Source organism: Geotrypetes seraphini, chromosome 1 (assembly GCF_902459505.1).
Source record: "Geotrypetes seraphini chromosome 1, aGeoSer1.1, whole genome shotgun sequence".
In the NCBI taxonomy this organism is placed as follows: Eukaryota; Metazoa; Chordata; class Amphibia; order Gymnophiona; family Dermophiidae; genus Geotrypetes; species Geotrypetes seraphini.
Window position 1 is genome coordinate 432,207,389 of NC_047084.1, and position 21,121 is coordinate 432,228,509.

Genomic DNA, 21,121 nt, shown 5'->3' on the forward strand with positions numbered 1-21,121 from the left:
CTCCGTAAGTTTATGGTTCACTCAATATATGACACATTCGAACTAACTACCAGAGCAACGGCCATGTCTGTGGCTATGCGCCGCCTTGCTTGGCTCAGAGTGTCGGAGCTTGATGTCAACCATCAAGATCGGTTGGCCAATGCACCATGCCTGGGGGATGAACTCTTTGGGGAATCCATGGACTCTACCACCCAAAAGCTCTCCGCCCATGAGACTAGATGGGATACTCTGCTAAAAACAAAAAAGAAGACTCCACCAGCGCGACCTTTCAGACAGCAGTCGGCCTATCAACGCCGTTATGTGGCCTGTCCCTTGCCATCAGCTGCCCAACAACCTAGGCGCCAACGTCAGCAACAACGACAGACCACTAGGCCACCACAGCAGCAACCTGCGAAGTCACCTCCACAGCAAAATTCCACACAGCCCTTTTGACTTAGTTCTCCAGGGCATAGCCAGCTACCTACCATCTGCCCACCTACCTCAACCTATAGGTGGCCGTCTTACTTCTTTCCTCAGCCGTTGGGAGATCATCACCTCGGATCAATGGGTCCTCAACATCATCCGCCACGGCTACTCTCTCAACTTTCAGACACTTCCTGCCCAAAGTCTGCCAAGAGAGTCTGCTTTGAACACTCCTCAGTCTTCCCTCCTTCTTCAGGAGGTTCAATCCCTCCTCCTTCTGAACGCCATAGAGGAAGTTCCTCTAGATCAAAAGGGGCAGGGATTCTACTCCCGTTACTTTCTAGTCCCCCAAAAAACAGGAGATCTCAGACCCATTTTAGATCTTCGCGATCTCAACAAATGCTTGGTCAAAGAAAAATTCAGGATGCTTTCTCTGGCCACTCTCTACCCTCTTCTCAATCAAGGCGACTGGCTATGCTCCCTCGATCTCAAAGAGGCATACACTCACATACCGGTCAATTTGGCCTCCAGACAGTACCTCCGCTTCATGATCAATCATTGTCATTACCAATACAAGGTGCTGCCCTTCGGTCTTGCCTCCTCTCCAAGAGTGTTCACCAAATGTCTGATTGTGGTGGCTGCCTTTCTACGCTCTCACCACCTTCAGATCTTTCCTTACCTGGACGATTGGTTAATCAAGGCTAATTCATCTCAGACAGTACTCCTGGCCACCAACCAAACCATCCTATTTCTACAACTTCTGGGGTTCGAGATCAATCTACCCAAATTTCATCTCATCCCCACTCAGAGACTTCAATTCATTGGAGCGGTGCTGGACACAGTCCTCATGAGAGCATTCCTGCCGTCCATCCGTCTCCAAACTCTTCAATCTCTATGTCAGCAGCTACTTCTGCACAGTTCCATCTCTGCTAAGCAAATGATGATACTCTTGGGTCACATGGCCTCCACAGTTCATGTCACACCCTTCGCACGTCTTCACCTGCGCACTCCTCAATGGACCCTAGCTACCCAGTGGTCCCAAGCGACGGATCCGTGCTCACGACACATATCTGTGACATCATCTCTTTGTCAGTCTCTACAATGGTGGTTAATATCCTCAAATCTCTCCAGAGGTCTTCTGTTCCATCTACCTCCTCATCAACTTGTCATCACCACCGACGCCTCCCCTTATGCCTGGGGAGCTCATTTGAACGAATTCCAAACTCAAGGACTTTGGACAGCCCAGGAAATGAAGCATCACATCAATTTCCTGGAACTCAGAGCGATGTTTTATGCCCTCAAGGCTTTCCAACATCTTCTCTTTCCTCAGGTCCTTCTGCTGTGCACAGACAATCAAGTTGTGATGTACTACATCAACAAACAGGGTGGGACAGGCTCTCGCCTCTTGTGCCAGGAAGCCCAGAGGATTTGGGCTTGGGCCACAGATCACCAACTATTCCTGAAAGCTATCTACATTCAGAGGGAACAGAATTCCTTAGCGGACAAGCTCAGCAGAATTCTCCAACCTCACGAGTGGACACTCGATCCTTTAACTCTACAATCCATCTTCACTCGGTGGGGCACTCCTCAGATAGACCTCTTTGCAGCTCCTCACAATCACCAGCTGCCCCTCTTCTGCTCCGGACTCTACACTCCTCACCGTCTGGCAGCGGATGCATTTCTCCTGGATTGGTCCAATCTGTTCCTGTATGCTTTCCCTCCGCTTCCTCTCATGTTGCGAACCTTGTTCAAGCTCAAGAGGGAACAAGCCACCATGATTCTCATTGCCCCACGGTGGCCCAGGCAACATTGGTTCTCCCTTCTACTTCAACTCAGTTCCAGGGAGCCTATTCTTCTTCCATTGTTTCCTTCTCTACTTACACAGCATCAGGAGACCCTTCTGCATCCCAACCTCCAGTCTCTACACCTGACAGCTTGGTATCTCTCGGGCTGACTTCGAGTGATACTCTGTTATCTCAGCCCGTTCGTTCTATTCTGGATGCCTCCAGGAAACCGGCCACTCTGCAATGTTACCATCAGAAGTGGACACGATTTTCTTCCTGGTGTCTTCTCCATCATCATAATCCTACGTCCCTGGCAGTGGAGACCTTGTTGGATTGCCTTCTTTCTTTGTCTGACTCTGGTCTCAAGTCTACTTCCATCAGAGTCCACCTCAGTGCTATTGCTGCTTTTCATGAGCCAGTTCATGGGAAACTTCTCTCAGCTCATCCTTTGGTTTCCAGATTCATGGCGGGGTCTTTTCAATGTGAAACCACCTCTTAAGGCCCCTCCTGTAGTCTGGGATCTCAATGTGGTTCTCTCCGCCTTAATGAAGCCTCCGTTCGAACCTTTGACTACAGCTCCTTTCAAGTTCCTTTCTTGGAAAGTGCTCTTCCATATTGCTCTTACCTCTGCCAGGAGGGTCAGTGAGCTTCATGCACTAGTTGCGGATCCACCTTTTACAGTCTTTCATCATGACAAGGTGGTTCTGCGTACACATCCAAAGTTTCTCCCTAAGGTTGTCTCTGAATTCCATCTCAACCAATCCATTGTTCTGCCTGTCTTCTTTCCGAAACCTCACTCTCATTCTGGAGAACAGGCTCTGCATACTTTGGACTGTAAGCGGGCTCTAGCTTACTATTTAGAGCGTACTAAGCCCCACAGATCATCTCCCCAACTCTTTCTATCCTTTGATCCAAATAAATTGGGGCGTCCTGTTTCTAAACGTACGTTGTCTAATTGGCTGGCAGCGTGCATTTCATTCTGTTATGCTCAGACCGGACTATCACTGGAAGGTTCTGTCACGGCCCATAAAGTTCGAGCTATGGCAGCATCTGTAGCTTTCCTCCATTCCACTCCTATTGAGGAAATCTGCAAGGCTGCTACTTGGTCCTCAGTTCATACTTTTACATCTCATTATTGTCTGGATGCATTCTCCAGACGGGATGGACACTTCGGCATTGGCGGCACTGGCCAACCTTCCCTCCATCCCTCTTTTTGTTAGCTTGGAGGTCACCCATCAGTCAAGAATATGCTGCCTGCTTGTCTTGGGATAAAGCACAGTTACTTACCGTAACAGGTGTTATCCAGGGACAGCAGGCAGATATTCTTGCGTCCCACCCACCTCCCCGGGTTGGCTTCTTAGCTGGCTTATCCTAACTGGGGACTGCGCGCCTCTGTCGGGCGGGAAGGCACTCGCGCATGCGCGGTGCGGCCTACTAGAACTTTCCAAGTTCTTAGAGTGCAATCACTCTAAAATTGTCCGTACCGGGGCTCCGTCGGTGCCATCACCCATCAGTCAAGAATATCTGCCTGCTGTCCCTGGATAACACCTGTTACGGTAAGTAACTGTGCTTTATCATACTGTGTGCCTGAGCCTATGATAATTGATGAGGGCTATGCTCCGGGTGTAACTCATGCTGAGCCAGTGAAGATTGCTTAGGGCTGTGAGGTTAAGGAAGGGAAGATTTCTGCTCCTTTTTGTTTCTCTGCTGTTCCCTGCTCACAAGGAGAAGTTATGACCAAGGTAATATTCATGAAAACTGTCAGCACTTTTCCTGATGTTAGGATCAAATAAGGCACCAGAGCTTATATGGTTTGGGAATATACAAGCCTGCATATAGCTGAGTGAAACGCTGTACAGAAGGACAGCCTATGTTTGCCTGATGTCAGGTTACAAGCCTCCGTGCAGGCTTGCAGAGTGCTAATTGCTCTCCATATCAACTAGTGAGAGGCTACGAGTGCTTCCTGCTTCAGAGGCTTAACCCAAACGCTGGCTAAGGACTAGGTATGAAGGTTGAGAGAATACAGTCCCCGTTTGTAACAGCCGATGGGGGACTAGCTGTACTGCATTAACAGAAGGAACTTTTGATTGATAGCAAATGCCCTTCTCAGTTATGATACTCTGGTGAAGAAGACTGTTAATTCTATGATTTATTCTGATGAAGTCCTGAGCTTGCCATATTATGTCTGATTTAAAGAAGTGCCTGTTTTGTATATAAAGTTTATGTCACCGGTGAAACCGGGCTTGCCTGAGGTTGCCAAGGCCAGGGGTCTAATAAAAGCTATAATTTACCACTGAAGCCATTCTGACTGTTGAAGTTTCTGTACCAAGAACACACCAGATCTAACCCAGGTGATAAATTAGAGGTATCCTGCTTGAAAGGTAGCCCTACTACAAAGGGGCTCACGCCGGAGTGTCAGTTATAAGTCACTGCCTAGCTGCCAAAAACAGCTCTGCCAGAACATAGGTGGTGACAAAGTGGTATCAGTGTGGGATTGATTTACCTTTCAAGGCTGGAAAAGGATACTGCATGCAAAAATTTTTTTTTTGTATACTTTTGGTTAAATTCCTGGAGGAATTTTGTGTGGAGTTCCTGGAGGAAAAGTGTGTTTTGACAAGCACAGTGTGAATGTGGTAAACTAATTAACTGGATGCCATTCTTGAGAACCTGTTTCAGCTTAACACAGCGGCCGGAGCCGGTGAGGAGCAGCGCACTCAACTGCGGAGGATTCCACAGGCGGGCAACCGACAGCGACGTCCCAGGACAAGTCACAGACGGTGCCAGGAGTTCCTGAGGAACCGGAGGGGACCAGGAGGTTCCGGAAGAAGGGCGGTGCACCCTGTTAAGGAGCACGCAGGCGCAGACTCGTCAGTACCGCGTGTCTGCAGATCCAAGATGGAGACATCGGCATTGGCGGCAGTGGCAGCTGAACGGCAGCGGCAGAACGAGAAGCTGAAGAGAGTCTTGGGGACCAACCAAGGACTGTGGCAAGCCAGCCAAGAGGCAGTGGAATGTCACCATAAGGACTTTGTCAAGTTAATGGAGACACAGTTGCACATAATGGGACAGCTGTTGCAAGTGTGGAGACATATTTTGGCGCCCAATGTATGGTAGATATAAGACCTACATTTAAAGAACACCCACCCACACCCGCCCCAACACACACACCTGAGGATATGACACCAAGGGAAAATAGGGTGCCCAGAATCCAGGGGAGCACTGCTCAGAGAAGGTTTACACCATCCACTGAGATTCGATGCTTTAAGTGTGGGGGAAAAGGACATCAACAGGGGGAGTGCAGGCAGAAAGGAGACTTCACCATCACTAGCAGGGTGAGTTGGAATGCTCAGGGGGAGTATCTCCGGAAGGTATGGATCAAGGGTAGACCAGTGACTGCCTTGATCGATACCGGAGCAGAACAGAGCGCTATGGCCAGGGAGCTGTGGCAAAAGATTAAAGGGGATAATCCAGACTGCACAAGCCTTGAGGAGGTGGAAATAGGTGTGTGCATGGGGACACAAAAAAATATCCTGTTCACAGGGTGAAGGTAAAGATCGAAGGGGCAGAGAGGACATTGCAAGTCGCCCTAGTGCATAGTCTGCCCTACCCTATAGTACTGGGGCAGGATTGATTAAGGACCCGGGGAGGAGAGGCCCGGGCAGGAGAATTTAACAACAAAGTTAAAGGGCATGTTTGCCAGGTATTTGGGACTTGGCCCAAAAAGAAACAGAACCGCCCCAGGAGGTTACGTAAAGGCTGGCAGCCTACAGTGAGATGGGCGCCTTTGTCAGACAGAGCCAGGGCCCCGACTAGAGCCTATGAGCGGGCAGCGGGTTATGACCTGTATGCTGCCCAAGATATGCTGGTACCCGCTCATCCAAGTTTCACCACCCCCAGGCTCCTACTTAAGACTGGCCTCACGGTCAGGGTTGGCAGTGAGGAAGGCGATAGAGGTAGCGGCAGGGGTTATTGACCCTGATTATCGGGGTAACGTGGGGGTAGTATTGGTAAACCATGGGATGGAAACTTATCAGGTCCGGTACGGAGACTGTATAGCGCAGATGATATGCGAGAGGATTTGGCTAGCAAGGTTGGAACAATGGGTACGGCTACTGGGCACAGGTAGGGAGCATAAAGGTTGTGAGCCTGCTAAGACAGATGGGGAAAATGCTTGAGTACTTAATTTACAACCTGTTCTGAGCTCTTTTGGGAGGATGGGCTAAAAAAATCAAATAAATATACATATTTATTTAAATAAACATGCATGGAGAGGCAAATTAAGATCATTGTTGAAGTAATGTACCTTAAAAAAATACCCTCCTAAGCAACACACCCACACAAAGCAGGGAAACTACCTAAAACTCTTTCATTATAATCATTTTTATCCCCTTCTTAGTGCTTGACATAAAAATATGGAACTGTTGAAGCCCCAAAATATATTTAAAAATTTCAAGATATCTGAAAACCTGTAAATCATTATGTATCCCTGTTATAATTGAAATGTATTTTATTTTGTCTTAGACAAAATATCCCCCCTACAAAACTATAGCCCGTTTTTTAGCACTGGCCACGGCAGTAACAGCTCCAATGCTCATAGGAATTATATGAGTGTCAGAGCTGTGACCGACACTAAAAACCACTACAGTTTGTAAAAGGGGGGGATAGTTATAAAATGAAAGGTATATGTAATAATTTTGTGTGAATGCAATATAATTTATCAACATAAGAAAGTTCTTCAGTTGTTTTTTAAGCACTTTTGCATATTTCTTTAAATAAATGTGGTCAGATGCGATAGGCATTTTCCAGTAGGTGAATGAAAAAAATATATGCTAGCTTTTTCTAAACCGTGGTAGAGCTTCTTACCATGGGCCAGCGAGGTAAATGCCCCAACTCTCGTAGGCATTGAATGAGCATCGGAGCATTTACCTCACCGGCCTGCGATAAGAAGCTCTACCACGGTTTAGTAAAAGGAGCTCATAGTAATTTAGTCTTTAGTTTTCTTGTTGTAAAGTAAACATATTGATCTGTGGTTTAAAGAAACTGCTTAACACAAAGATAACTGATATTTTGAGAAAACTACCATCAAAATAATATGTACACTAACTTCCTGTTGATGTTGAAAGTATTGAAGCAGAGCCAACATTTAACCTGAATTTTTGTAATCTTCACACTGCAGCTCTGCTCTTATCACAGATTCTTGCATCAGGCAGGAAATTCAGTTGTGGAAGTAAGGAAGTTTTGTCTGCACAGCTAAGAGCCTCTGATGTCCGGATATGTCATATGATGCATATGGCTTGCAGCCTGAATGAATTAACAGGAGATCATTCTGCAGCAGTAAAAGAGGAGAAAACGTGAATCTTTCTCAGTTTAGCAGCTCTGTCCATAAAATTGTCACAAAGAAATTACTGTATTTTTCGCACTATAAGATGCACCTGACCATAAGACATACCTAGGTTTAGAGGAGGAAAATAAGAAAAAAAAATATTCTAAACCAAATGGTGTACTAATATATTTAATAAAATATAGCAGAATAATATTTCAACCATGTAAAGTCAACAGCGGTATTAAGTGTAAACATGGCACACCACACCTGAATACGCCCATGCTTTGCCTACCGCATGTCCAGTAGTTTGTCTGGAACAGTTACTATTGTTATTTAGGGCCTCTTTTACAAAGCCATGCTAGCAACTGCACTGCACTAACGGCCCTGAAGCCCATAGAGATTTAAAGGGCTTCGGGGCTGTTCGCACAGCAGCCGCTAGCGTGGCTTTATAAAAGAGGTCTTTAATGCTTTGTATGCTGAATAATTTTTAAAAATTTTCAATAAATTAAAAGTTAAAAAGTAATGAGGGCATTATTTGTATAGAGGACAGTTTATGGTATGACATAGTATGGGCTATAGTATTAGTTAGGCCTATTTTTAATAGTAAATCAAGCAACCAGAAACTACATTTATCCGGCATCTACCAATCCCCATGGGTGCTGGTTTACTGAGAGTCTATTGTAGTTGGTTCCAGTACTTTGGTAAGAAGTGAGAGTATGACTTTTGTCTGGCACTTTCTAGTTGGAGGCTCCAACTAGGTGGTAATTGTAGACATGTTTCTTCCTGTGTTCAAAATGAACATGGAACTACTTTATAAAATTGTATGACCATATACATGTACAGTACAGAAAATGTATGTCTGCTTTTATACTATATGTATGTACAGTAGGTGTTCCCGGAGGTGTAGTTTAGGTGGAATGGAAGCAGAATTGCAATGTCCATTCATATTTTATATGATATACTTAGAATATATGCACATATTTATTCCTTTGAAGTAGGTGTAAATCTGTGCTTTAGCTTTCCAAATCTTAGTTCAAGGTGAGTGTGCTATTGGAGTTGCATCAGGGAGTCTGTTATATAAAGGCACATCAGGACTCATTTTCAAGAAAACATAGACGTCCAAAATGGCATAAACCTCCATTTGGACGTGTTATTATTCAAAACATCCAAGTAGGAATTTTTGAAACTGACTTTCTAGATGTCTTTCTGGTCGTTGTCTCCAGCGCATCTGAATCTTAAGGGGGCATGTTTTGGGCAGGATTAGGGTGGGTTTAGCAACTGGATGTTTTACAGCGACAAACATTTTACAAAATGTCCAGGGCACAATTTGGGTGTTTTGGGCTAGACCTGTTCTTAAAATGAATAAGGGCCAAAAAGGTATCCAAACTGACAGGATGACTACTGGAGGGATGAAAATATAGCCCCCACACACTCCCCCAGTTGTCATTGACCTCCTCCCACCACCAGATATCTGCATGAAACAGTACATATGACAGCTGAAGATTCTATGACCAGTCCTAGTAGAGCTGCAAGCAAGTCTCTGGATTAGCCTGGTGGGCCACTCTAACTAGTACACTTGTGGTAGAAAGTGTGAGCCCACAAAAAACCCACTGTACTACTACATAGGTGTCACCTGCAAGCACTATTAGGGGGTGGTATAGTAGGTTTGGGGGGAGTTTTGGAGGCCTCGCCATATAATGTTATAAGGGTTATGGTGAGAAAATGCTTGATTGTAAAACCGCTTAGATAACCTTGATAGGCAGTATATAAAAACCTAATAAACTTGATGTGTTCCTGGCACCCTTAATGTGAAGTTCACAACAGTGCCTCCAGTCCATTAAAAATACATACCCCTCCTTCATGCAAATGGATATTATTATTATTATTTTTTCTTTTCCGATAATGGCAAAAAAAATTAGACATCTAGCTGGACAAAACATCTAACCGGGCCATTTTGAAAAGAAATTAGACAAAACGTATAGCTGGGCCATTTTTAAAATTTTTTTAAAAAAAAGATAGACATCTTGCGGGTTCAAAAATAGACATTTCTTCACCCAATTTTTTAACGTTTTTCTCAAAACTTTCAAAGTCGGATAGACATCCTTTCGAAAATGTCCCTCATATCACCTATGTTTTCCTTTTAAAAAAATCTACTCTGTGACTTTTTGCAAAGACATCCGGTAAGTGGTTTCAGCCTGCCAATAATATATAAAAAGCTGCTACCATTCAGAGATGAAACAAACCAGCCTTACCAAAATAACCCTTCAGTTTTGTAGATACCTTTATTTTTAGTATCCACAAAGATTTATACAGTAGTCTTGTTAGATCTAAAATATCTGACCCACCAGATGACACAAAAATGTATTCATTGTTTACCACTATTAATTTCCCTTTGTGTTGACTATAATCTTATCAGTTTGATTGAATGTTAGGAATTGATAAGACTTAACATTTGAATTTTTTTAACTTGTAAAAGGGTGTGTAGTGTTTTGTTTCTTGGCTGTATTAACATTTTGCTTTATGTGCTTTCAGCTTACAAATTTGGAAAGGAAATGGCAACACCATGAGCAAAATAACTTTGTAATGAAAGAATGTATCCTTTTGCTAAATCTTTCCCTTGGTGCATTAGTTAGGTTGAATTTGATTTTCAGACATCTGAAGGCCCATTTTGTATAGAATATTGACATCAGAATTGAGATGTCCAGGTCAGGATATGCTCAGTTCCAATCATTTTCTCTTTCTTTCTGTCTGTTTGTCTTCAATTTTGAATCTGATTGAAGGATGGGATACATTAAAAGAATTATAGCATTGTTTGAGAGTCCGAGAGTCTCTTCTCTCTCACTCCAAATCACTAAAATTTGGGACATTGGGATGTAGCCCGTACCTTGAGGGCGACGCCAGGGGTGACTCCGTGTACTTGGTTGCGAGAAAAGTATTATAGGGTGACCTTACACTTGTACACAGCTGTATTACAGTGGAGGTCTCCCTACACCACTGTGTCATAAATGTGGGATGGGGGACACACTCTGGGACATGCCTTTTGGTCCTGCCCCCTTATTCAGCACTTTTGGAGGCATATAATCTCTTACATGTCCGGGTTAATTGGGAGAGCCTTGCACAGTACTCCTGCCTACTTTGTCTTGGATTTGCCAGAGGCTTTTGGCCATTTGCCTAGGGGGCATCAGGCTCTGTGTAGGAAGATGAGCTTATTGGCCAGGAAATGTATTCTTCAGTGCTGGACGGTCCCTGACCCTCCGGCATTTTGACATTGGAGGAACCAGTTGCATCAGTTGGCCACCTGGGAGGCGCGAGACGCCGGAGGGGCTAGGAAGCGAAAGCTGCTGTTCTTGAATATCTGGGAGCCATATCTGCAAGCCTTGCATCCAAAGGGTCGCAGTGCGGTTTTAAGATGGGTGTCCTACAGAGTGCCAAGATTAGGACACCCATCTTAAAACCGCACTGCGACCCTTTGGATGCAAGGCTTGCAGATATGGCTCCCAGATATTCAAGAACAGCAGCTTTCGCTTCCTAGCCCCTCCGGCGTCTCGCGCCTCCCAGGTGGCCAACTGATGCAACTGGTTCCTCCAATGTCAAAACGCCGGAGGGTCAGGGACCGTCCAGCACTGAAGAATACATTTCCTGGCCAATAAGCTCATCTTCCTACACAGAGCCTGATGCCCCCTAGGCAAATGGCCAAAAGCCTCTGGCAAATCCAAGACAAAGTAGGCAGGAGTACTGTGCAAGGCTCTCCCAATTAACCCGGACATGTAAGAGATTATATGCCTCCAAAAGCGCTGAATAAGGGGGCAGGACCAAAAGGCATGTCCCAGAGTGTGTCCCCCATCCCACATTTATGACACAGTGGTGTAGGGAGACCTCCACTGTAATACAACTGTGTACGAGTGTAAGGTCACCCTATAATACTTTTCTCGCAACCAGGTACACGGAGTCACCCCTGGCGTCGCCCTCAAGGTACGAGAGAGAGCAATGTGAGAGAGCAATGGTGAATACTGGTGGAGCGGGGTGGAGAGTACCACTGGGGGGAGAGGTAGGGGGGACTGGGGAGGGGAGGTGGGGGGGTTTTGAAAGGTTCTGGCACTTAGTTACGGATATGATAAGTGGGGTTAGGTGAGGGAAGTGGGTAGTATGGCATCTTTGGGGCTCATAAGAGTCCAGGGCCTCAGAGTGCCTTTCTGCCCCCATTAGTTTCGCTTGCCCTATGTAGAGTAGGAAAGGGGGGTGAAGTTTGGTTGCTGTTACTCTTCTTATCCCAGGACAAGCAGGCAGCATATTCTTGACTGATGGGGGTGACGGCACCGACGGAGCCCCGGTACGGACAATTTTAGAGTGATTGCACTCTAAGAACTTGGAAAGTTCTGGCATGCCGCACCGCGCACGCGCGAGTGCCTTCCCGCCCGACAGAGGCGCGCGGTCCCCAGTTTCTTAGTTTCCGCGGAGCTAAGAAGACGCGTTTTTTCAACGGCTGTTGAAAATTTTTTTGACTTGCCTTCCCGCTCGCGTAAACCTTTTTGGCTTTTGCCTGTTTCCTTTTTCTTTAATTTTTGTGTAAAAAAAAACAAAAAAAAAAACTTTTCTTTTTTAGTCAATTTGGCTTTTCCCCTGCGGGGCCTTCTGCCACCATCGAGGCCTCGGCCTTCGATTTGGCTGAAGCCGTCTTTACGTTCATGCCCCCTCAGCCAGGGTTTAAAAAGTGCCAGCGGTGTGCTCGGCCTATATCTCTCAAGGACCCACACAACTGGTGCTTACAGTGTTTGGGTCCTGAGCATCAGGCCTCCACCTGCACCCGCTGTGCCACACTTAAAAAACGAACATTAAAAAATCACCAAATACAACAGCGATTACTGTTCGGTGCCGAGATGTCCGATCCCGTTCCATCGACTCTGGCTTCGGCACCGGTTCAGTCGGCACCCTCTTCTTCGACGCCGCGCAACACCGCACCGGCGTCCCAGCATTCAGGTAAGCCGGCTAAGAAGCCTTCCCCGCTGGAGCGTCCTCCGGTCTCGAGTGCAGTGAGTCCAATCCTGCCGACTGTGAGGCGCCAGCGGAAGCGCTCCGCCCCTATCGAGGTGAGTCCCTCGACATCAGGCTCCTCATCTCCGGGGCGTCGAGCGGCACCGCAGAAGAAAAAAGCGGTACCGGTGCCATCCCTTGATGACCGAATTACGGCCATTCTCCAGGTGCAGCTCAAGGAGCAATTACAACAGCTCCTTCCAGCTATCCTGGCACCGAACCTTCCGGTGCCGGTCCGCACTGAGCCGGTACCGATAGTGGAACAGCCTGTGCTGTCGGTATCCACTCCTTCGGTACCGCTTCACTCGACCTCATCGGTATCGATGCCAGTCCTTGCACCGGAGCCGAGAGCTCAACATCAGTCGGTGCAGACTTCAGCACCGGTGCCACCGATTACATCGCCTGGCTCGGTATCGATGAGATCGGGTAAGTCGGTGCGCAAAACCCAACATGTAGAACCATCTACTCCAGAGTCTCGGGACCATTCTTCCCATGTCAGGGATCCTGATCTGTGGGGAGATTCAGAAGAACCCTTTCTCTCTGAAGGAGAATGTTCCTCAGATGAGGAGGATTCTGCTGTACATGACCCGTCCTCTAGGCATGACACTTCATCTTTCTCGAGTTTTTTGAAAGATATGTGTGACTCTTTGTCTATTCCTTTGGAGGCTGAGTCCAAAAAGTCTAAAGCTTTTTTGGATGCCCTTGACTTTGACCAACCTCCAAAGGAATTTTTGAAGCTCCCTCTTCACGACATCTTGAGGGAGACTTTCTACAAGAATTTGGAGACTCCCTTAACGGTTCCAGGGGCCCCACGTAAATTAGACTCTTTATACAAAGTAATTCCCATTCCTGGGTTCGACAAACCTCAACTTCCACACGAATCTTTACTTGTCGAATCCACCCTTAAAAAATCTTCAGGAGCCAGTGTATATGCTTCTGTACCTCCTGGCAGAGAGGGTAAAGCCATGGACAAATTTGGTAAGAGGCTCTACCAAAATGCAATGTTGGCAAATAGAGCTGGTAATTATGCTTTTCATTTTTCTTTCTACCTTAAACATCTCCTTACCACCATGGCTTCATTTGAGAAGTACCTTCCCCAACGGAAACAACAATCTTTTCACCATTGCTTGTCGTCTCTGTTTCAACTGCGTAAGTTCATGGTTAGGTCCATTTACGACACCTTCGAACTTACTTCCAGAGCGACAGCAATGTCTGTGGCAATGCGTCGCCTGGCCTGGCTTCGGGTATCTGAACTTGATGTTAATCATCAAGATCGGTTAGCCAACGCCCCGTGCCTAGGGGATGAGCTTTTTGGGGAACCCATGGACTCGACTACTCAAAAGCTCTCTGCTCATGAGACATGCTGGGATACCCTGCTTAAAAATAAGAAAAAGCCTCCCCCAGCAAGGCCTTTTAGACAACAGTCAGCCTATCAACGCCGCTTCACAGCTCGCCCATTGCCAGCAACAGCTCAGCAACCCAGGCGTCAGCGGCAGCAACAACGTCAGCCTCCCAGACAACAGCAGCCTGTGAAGCCATCTCCACAGCAGAAGGCACAGCCCTTTTGACTTAATTCTCCAAAGTATAGCCAGTACTCCTATATCTGCTCTCCTGCCTCAACCTATAGGAGGTCGTCTCACTCTGTTCCTCAGCCGGTGGGAAGTTATCACTTCGGACCAATGGGTCCTCAACATCATCCGCCACGGCTACTCTCTCAACTTTCAGACTCTTCCGCCCCAAAGCCTGCCAAAAGAGTCTGCTTTGAACAGTCCTCAATCTGCACTCCTTATTCAGGAAGTCCAATCCCTCCTCCTTCTGAACGCTATAGAAGAAGTTCCTCTAGATCAAAAGGGGCAGGGATTCTACTCCCGTTATTTTCTAGTACCCAAAAAAACAGGAGATCTCAGACCAATTCTGGATCTTCGCGATCTCAACAAACATCTGGTAAAGGAAAAATTCAAAATGCTTTCCTTAGCCATTCTTTATCCTCTTCTCAATCAAGACGACTGGCTATGCTCCCTCGATCTCAAAGAGGCATACACTCACATACCGATCAATATAACCTCAAGACGGTATCTCCGCTTCATGATCAATCAATGTCATTACCAATACAAGGTGCTGCCCTTCGGTCTTGCTTCCTCTCCAAGGGTGTTCACCAAATGTCTTATTGTGGTAGCTGCTTTTCTACGCTCTCACCACCTTCAGGTATTCCCTTACCTGGACGACTGGTTAATCAAGGCCACATCCACTCAAGCAGTTCTCCTGGCCACCAACCAAACCATCCTGTTTCTACGAATACTGGGATTCGAGATCAATCTACCCAAGTCTCATCTCATTCCCACTCAGAGACTTCAGTTCATTGGAGCGATGCTGGACACACTCCTCATGAGAGCATTCCTACCATCCAATCGTCTTCAGACCCTTCAGTCTCTATGTCAGCAGGTTCTTCCACAACATTCCATCTCGGCCAAACAAATGATGATACTCTTGGGTCACATGGCATCCACAGTCCATGTCACACCCCTCGCACGTCTTCACCTGCGCACTCCTCAATGGACCCTTGCTACTCAGTGGTCCCAAGCGACAGATCCTTGCTCACGACACATATCTGTGACATCATCTCTTCGTCAGTCTCTACAATGGTGGTTGGTATCCTCAAATCTATCCAGAGGTCTTCTGTTCCATCAACCTCCTCATCAACTAGTCATCACCACCGACGCCTCTCCTTATGCATTGGGAGCTCATTTGAACGAGTTCCAGACTCAAGGTCTTTGGACAGCCCAGGAAAAGAAGCATCACATCAATTTCCTGGAACTCAGAGCGATGTTTTATGCCCTCAAGGCCTTCCAACATCTTCTCTTTCCTCAGGTCCTTCTGCTGTGCACAGACAATCAAGTGGACATGTACTACATCAACAAACAAGGTGGGACAGGCTCTCGCCTCTTATGCCAGGAAGCCCAGAAGATCTGGACTTGGGCCATAAATCACCATCTATTCCTGAAAGCTATCTACATTCAGGGAGAACAGAATTCCTTAGCGGACAAGCTCAGCAGAATTCTCCAGCCTCATGAGTGGACACTCGATCCTGTAACTCTACAGTCTATCTTCGCTCAATGGGGCACTCCTCAGATAGACCTCTTTGCAGCTCCTCACAATCACCAGCTGCCCCTATTCTGCTCCAGACTCTACTCTCCTCACCGTCTGGCAGTGGATGCATTTCTACTCGACTGGTCCAATCTGTTTCTGTACGCTTTCCCTCCTCTGCCTCTCATGTTGAGAACCTTGTTCAAGCTCAAGAGGGAACGAGCCACCATGATTCTGATTGCTCCGAGGTGGCCCAGGCAACATTGGTTTTCCCTTCTACTTCAACTCAGTTCCAGGGAACCTTTTCTTCTTCCTCTGTTTCCTTCTCTGCTTACACAGCATCAGGAGACCCTTCTACATCCCAACCTCCAGTCTCTGCACCTGACAGCTTGGTATCTCTCGGGCTGACCTCTCATGATACTCTTTTGCCTCAGCCTGTTCGTTCCATTATTGATGCCTCCAGGAAACCAGCCACTCTGCAATGTTACCATCAGAAGTGGACGAGATTTTCTTCCTGGTGTCTTCTTCATCATCTTGATCCCACTTCCCTGGCAGTGGAGACGTTGTTGGATTATTTGCTTTCTTTGTCTGACTCTGGCCTTAAGTCTTCTTCCATCAGAGTCCACCTCAGTGCCATTGCTGCTTTTCATGAGCCGGTCCATGGAAAACTTCTCTCAGCTCATCCCCTGGTGTCCAGGTTCATGCGGGGTCTTTTCAATGTGAAACCACCTCTTAAAGCCCCTCCCGTTATCTGGGATCTCAATGTGGTTCTTTCCGCCTTAATGAAACCTCCATTTGAACCTTTGGCTACCTCTCCTTTCAAGTTTCTCACTTGGAAGGTACTTTTCCTTATTGCTCTTACCTCTGCCAGGAGAGTCAGTGAGCTTCATGCACTGGTTGCAGATCCACCTTTTACGATCTTTCACCATGACAAGGTGGTTCACATCCAAAGTTTCTCCCTAAGGTTGTCTCTGAATTCCATCTCAACCAATCCATTGTTTTGCCTGTTTTCTTTCCAAAACCTCATTCTCATTCTGGGGAACAAGCTCTGCATACTTTGGATTGTAAAAGGGCTCTAGCTTACTATCTAGAGCGTACGAAACCCCACAGATCAGTTCCCCAACTCTTTCTGTCCTTTGATCCGAATAAATTGGGACGTCCTGTTTCTAAACGTACGTTGTCTAATTGGCTGGCAGCGTGCATTTCATTCTGTTATGCTCAGACCGGACTGACACTGGAAGGTTCTGTCACGGCCCATAGAGTCCGAGCAATGGCAGCATCTGTAGCTTTCCTCCGTTCCACTCCTATTGAGGAAATCTGCAAGGCTGCTACTTGGTCCTCAGTTCATACTTTTACATCTCATTATTGTCTGGATGCATTCTCCAGACGGGATGGACACTTCGGCCAATCTGTTTTGCAAAATTTGTTTTCCTAATGGCCAACCTTCCCTCCATCCCTCTTTTTGTTAGCTTGGAGGTCACCCATCAGTCAAGAATATGCTGCCTGCTTGTCTTGGGATAAAGCACAGTTACTTACCGTAACAGGTGTTATCCAGGGACAGCAGGCAGATATTCTTGCGTCCCACCCACCTCCCCGGGTTGGCTTCTTAGCTGGCTTATCATAACTGGGGACCGCGCGCCTCTGTCGGGCGGGAAGGCACTCGCGCGTGCGCGGTGCGGCATGCCAGAACTTTCCAAGTTCTTAGAGTGCAATCACTCTAAAATTGTCCGTACCGGGGCTCCGTCGGTGCCGTCACCCCCATCAGTCAAGAATATCTGCCTGCTGTCCCTGGATAACACCTGTTACGGTAAGTAACTGTGCTTTCTGTACATGCTTGTTATATTATTGTATATGATGCATCATTGTTTGTCCTGTGCTGTGGTGTTGTATTTGCTGTTGTTTGCATCAATAAAAATTGTTTGAACCTAAAGATTTAAGGGGGAATTTATCAATGTGTGCTACTGTTAAGATGGGTTATGCTGTTTTAGCATAGGGTCCCATTTTATCCAATGAGACTTCGTTAAAATAGCACAGCTTGTTGTAAAATAACCTGTCTTAACAGTAGCCACAGTGATGAATTTCACCCTTAGTCTCATATTTATTCAAAAATATCCATCCAGTTCTACAATGAAAAAGTTAGCATATTGTGGTGTCATTTAGTAAATGACACGGGGACAAATTTTTCCCTATCCCCGCGAGAACTCGTTTTCCCGTCCCCGTGAGTTTTTTTTCCTGCCCCTGCCCCTGCCCCATTTCTTCAAGCTCTGTCCTCATCTGCAGAAACCTCAAATACGAGGGTCTCTTCATAAATAATGCACACTTTTTTTAAAAAATTTACATGTTTTTTTTTTTTTTTCAAGTATTTCTTTACATTCCTTCAATATAATCTCTCTGTTTTGCAATGACCGCGTCCCAACATCCAGGAAGCTTCATTATTCCATCCAAGACACTGTTTTTGTTCAGTTACCGAATAGCTCGGGTATCAGTGGAAAAAAGCTCTTCTAGAGATGCAAAACAATGTCCACACATAGGTTGTTTCAACTTTGGAAAAAGTCTGGTGGACTCATGTCCGGACAGTAGGGAGCATGAGGTAACTTTCCAGCCATATTTGCGTAGTTTTTCAATGACAACATTCCCTATGTGCGGTTGAGCATTGTCGTGACAAATGAGTGGCCCAGCCACTTCTTCCACATGGAAATTTGTCTGTAATGATGCCTTCATGATCATAAGCAAAAATCATCATTTGTTTGACTTTTGATTGAGCTCGTCAAAATTTTTTGGCCTTGGGGAAGATGGAGCTCTCCAGTTGTCATTGAAAAACTACACAAATATGGCTGGGAGGTGTTACCTCATGCTTCTTACAGTCCAGACATGAATCCACCAAACTTCGACCTTTTTTCAAAGTTGAAACAACCTATGTGTGAACATCATTTTGCACCTCTGGAAGAGCTTTTTTCTGATGGTACCCAAGCTATTTGGCAACTGAACAAAAACAATGGATGAATGGACTAATGAAGCTCCCCGGATGTTGGGACTTGGTCATTGCAAAGCAGGGAGACTATATTGAAGGATTGTAAAGAAATACTTGAAAAAAAACCAAAACATGTAAATTAAAAAAAAAATAGTGTGCATTATTTATGAAATGATCCTCGTACTTTAAAATCATAAGTGTTCAAGATTTATGCGGTTAAGGCTGAGCTTACAGGAATGGGGCAAGGACAGGGACATTGACAAAACTTGCAGGGACAGGAAAAATTTGTCCCCATGTCATTCTCTAGTATCATTTTGGTGTCCAGAGCAGTGCCTTTGATCTAAGTGGAGGAAGGTGAATAGTGGAGTACACCAGGGATCTGTACAGGAACAGGAACCAGTTCTTTTTAACATATTTATAAGTTCTGGAAATGGGAATGAAATGAGGTAATTAAATTTGCAGATGAGAAAAACAAACCTTCAAAATCATTAAAATACATGTGGACTGAAAATTGCAAGAAGACATTAGAAAATTGGAAGACATGACATCCAAATGTTAGATGATGCACATTAGGAAGAACCATCCAAATCATGGCGGATGTGTCTGCATTCCCCTTCGTTTTTTTCCCACCTGATCTTTCCTATTCAAACATGGTAGTTCTGCCCCATTACCTTTCGTTCCAGTAAGTCTTGTTTGTCCGTTTATCTTCTTGTTGATGTATTGAATACTGTTTTAATGTCTTTTCTATTTTTAATTTTACTTTGTAAAACCACTTTGATATTTGATAAGGTGGTAAATCAAATTTTTAATAAACCTGAAACCTGATAGTTACTTGATACTAGGTTCCACTTCAGGAGTCATCACCTAAGAAAAAGTTCCTAGGTATTACTGTGGACAGTACACTGAAATCTTCTGCCCAGTGTGTGGTAATGGCCAAAAAATGGAAACAGAATGCTATGAATTATTAGGAAAGTGCTAGAAAGGAAGACAAATTATTATAAGGCCTCTGTATCACTCCATGGTGCAACCTCACCATGATTGTTGCATGAAATTCTGGTCACTGTATCTCAAAAAATATATGGCAGAATTAGATTAAGAGTCTGGAACACTTCTCATATAAGGAAAGGCTTATAAGGTTAGAGCCCTTCAGCTTAGAAAGAAGATAGCTGAGGGGGAATAGAATAGAGATCTACAAAATCCTAAGTGGAATATAACAAGTACATGTGAATCGGGGGCATTCAATAAAGTTGCATGATAATACTTTTAAAATGAATAGGAGGAAATACTTTTTCACTCCATGAATAGTTAAGCTCTGGAACTGGTAACCGGAGGAATGTTAAAAGCGTCCCTACATGTCTCGCTGAACCACGACAGATGCCTATGGTGTAGGTAGCCTGCCTCAGGTTTTGGTTGTTTTTTTTTTAAATGTGCATCCTGAGTGGCTGGTTAGACAACGGTAGGACACCTACCACCGCCTACAATCAGGCTGCCATTTATAGAATATGCTCCTTTATTTTTCCATCATATTGTTCTCAGTTTCTCTTTTCTTTCCTGTTTGTCTTCTGCTCTCTTTCCAGTAGCTGCTGTCCATTTGTCTTTTCTCCTCTCTCTTTCTGGTTTTCTCATGTCTTGCTCCCTTACCTCTTTGATATACTGATCTTTTTAACTCTTTCCTCCCTCTTTTCTGCTTCTCAGTCCACTGAAATTTCCTCTCATCCTTTTTTAATTTTCACCTACCTTTCAACTGTCCATGTCTTCATCCTATTTGTCATCTTTATCTTTCCCTAGCCTTCTGTTCTCTTTCCATCTTTCATCTACTCCATTACCAACTTCAACCCTCTGTATTCACTATTATCCAAGGACAAGCAAGCAGTATATTCTCACATATGGGTGAAGTCATCCACAGAACCTGACATGGACAGTCAAAAAGTGTACTGACACTTTAAAACTTTAAGTCCGCCCATACTGCACACATGCTGGTGTCTTCCCACCCAAAGTTGGCTCATGGGACCATCAGTTTGCAGTTTTCTGCAGAGCTGGGAAGCTGTACTTTAGCAGTGGTATTCAACCCAGTCCTTGGGGACCACCTGGCTAGTCGGGTTTTCAAAGTCTCTATCATCCATATTCATTGTGGATATCCTGAAAACCCTACTGACCAGATGGTCTCTGAGGACTGGATTGAATACCACTGCTTTAGAGTCTCTTTAAGTGCATCAAAATTATGATTTTTATTTTTTTTTGTGCCTTCCCATTCATTTTTTCCTTCCTTTTTGTCATATTTCTTTATTATTATTTCCTTCAGTAAAATCAATTTTTACCAATTTTTATTTTTGGACCTTTAAGCTCTTTTCAGCCTGTTTTCAGGTCGAAAGCATCAGCCTTTTTTCAGTGTACTATCTACTCAACCTCCCTGGACCATAGAGTCCTTTGACCTTATGATGGCGGTTTTACCTTCAATGTCCAAGGCTCCTAGTGGTTTCAAGAGGTGCACTCAATGCGATAGGACCATCTCAGGCAAGGATTCGC

At 45.3% G+C, this 21,121-nt stretch overlaps 1 protein-coding gene across 7 annotated transcripts in view; it reads left to right on the forward strand.

Annotated features, from left to right (window-relative positions):
* IFT74 (intraflagellar transport 74) overlaps positions 1-21,121 on the forward strand; it is a 305,175-nt gene that overhangs the window by 275,831 nt on the left and 8,223 nt on the right. For all 7 annotated transcript variants that reach the window (XM_033919374.1, XM_033919366.1, XM_033919348.1 and 4 more), the window contains one exon: positions 10,042-10,102. In XM_033919374.1, the coding sequence (XP_033775265.1) occupies positions 10,042-10,102 (61 nt within the window). The remainder of the gene's footprint in view (positions 1-10,041; positions 10,103-21,121) is intronic.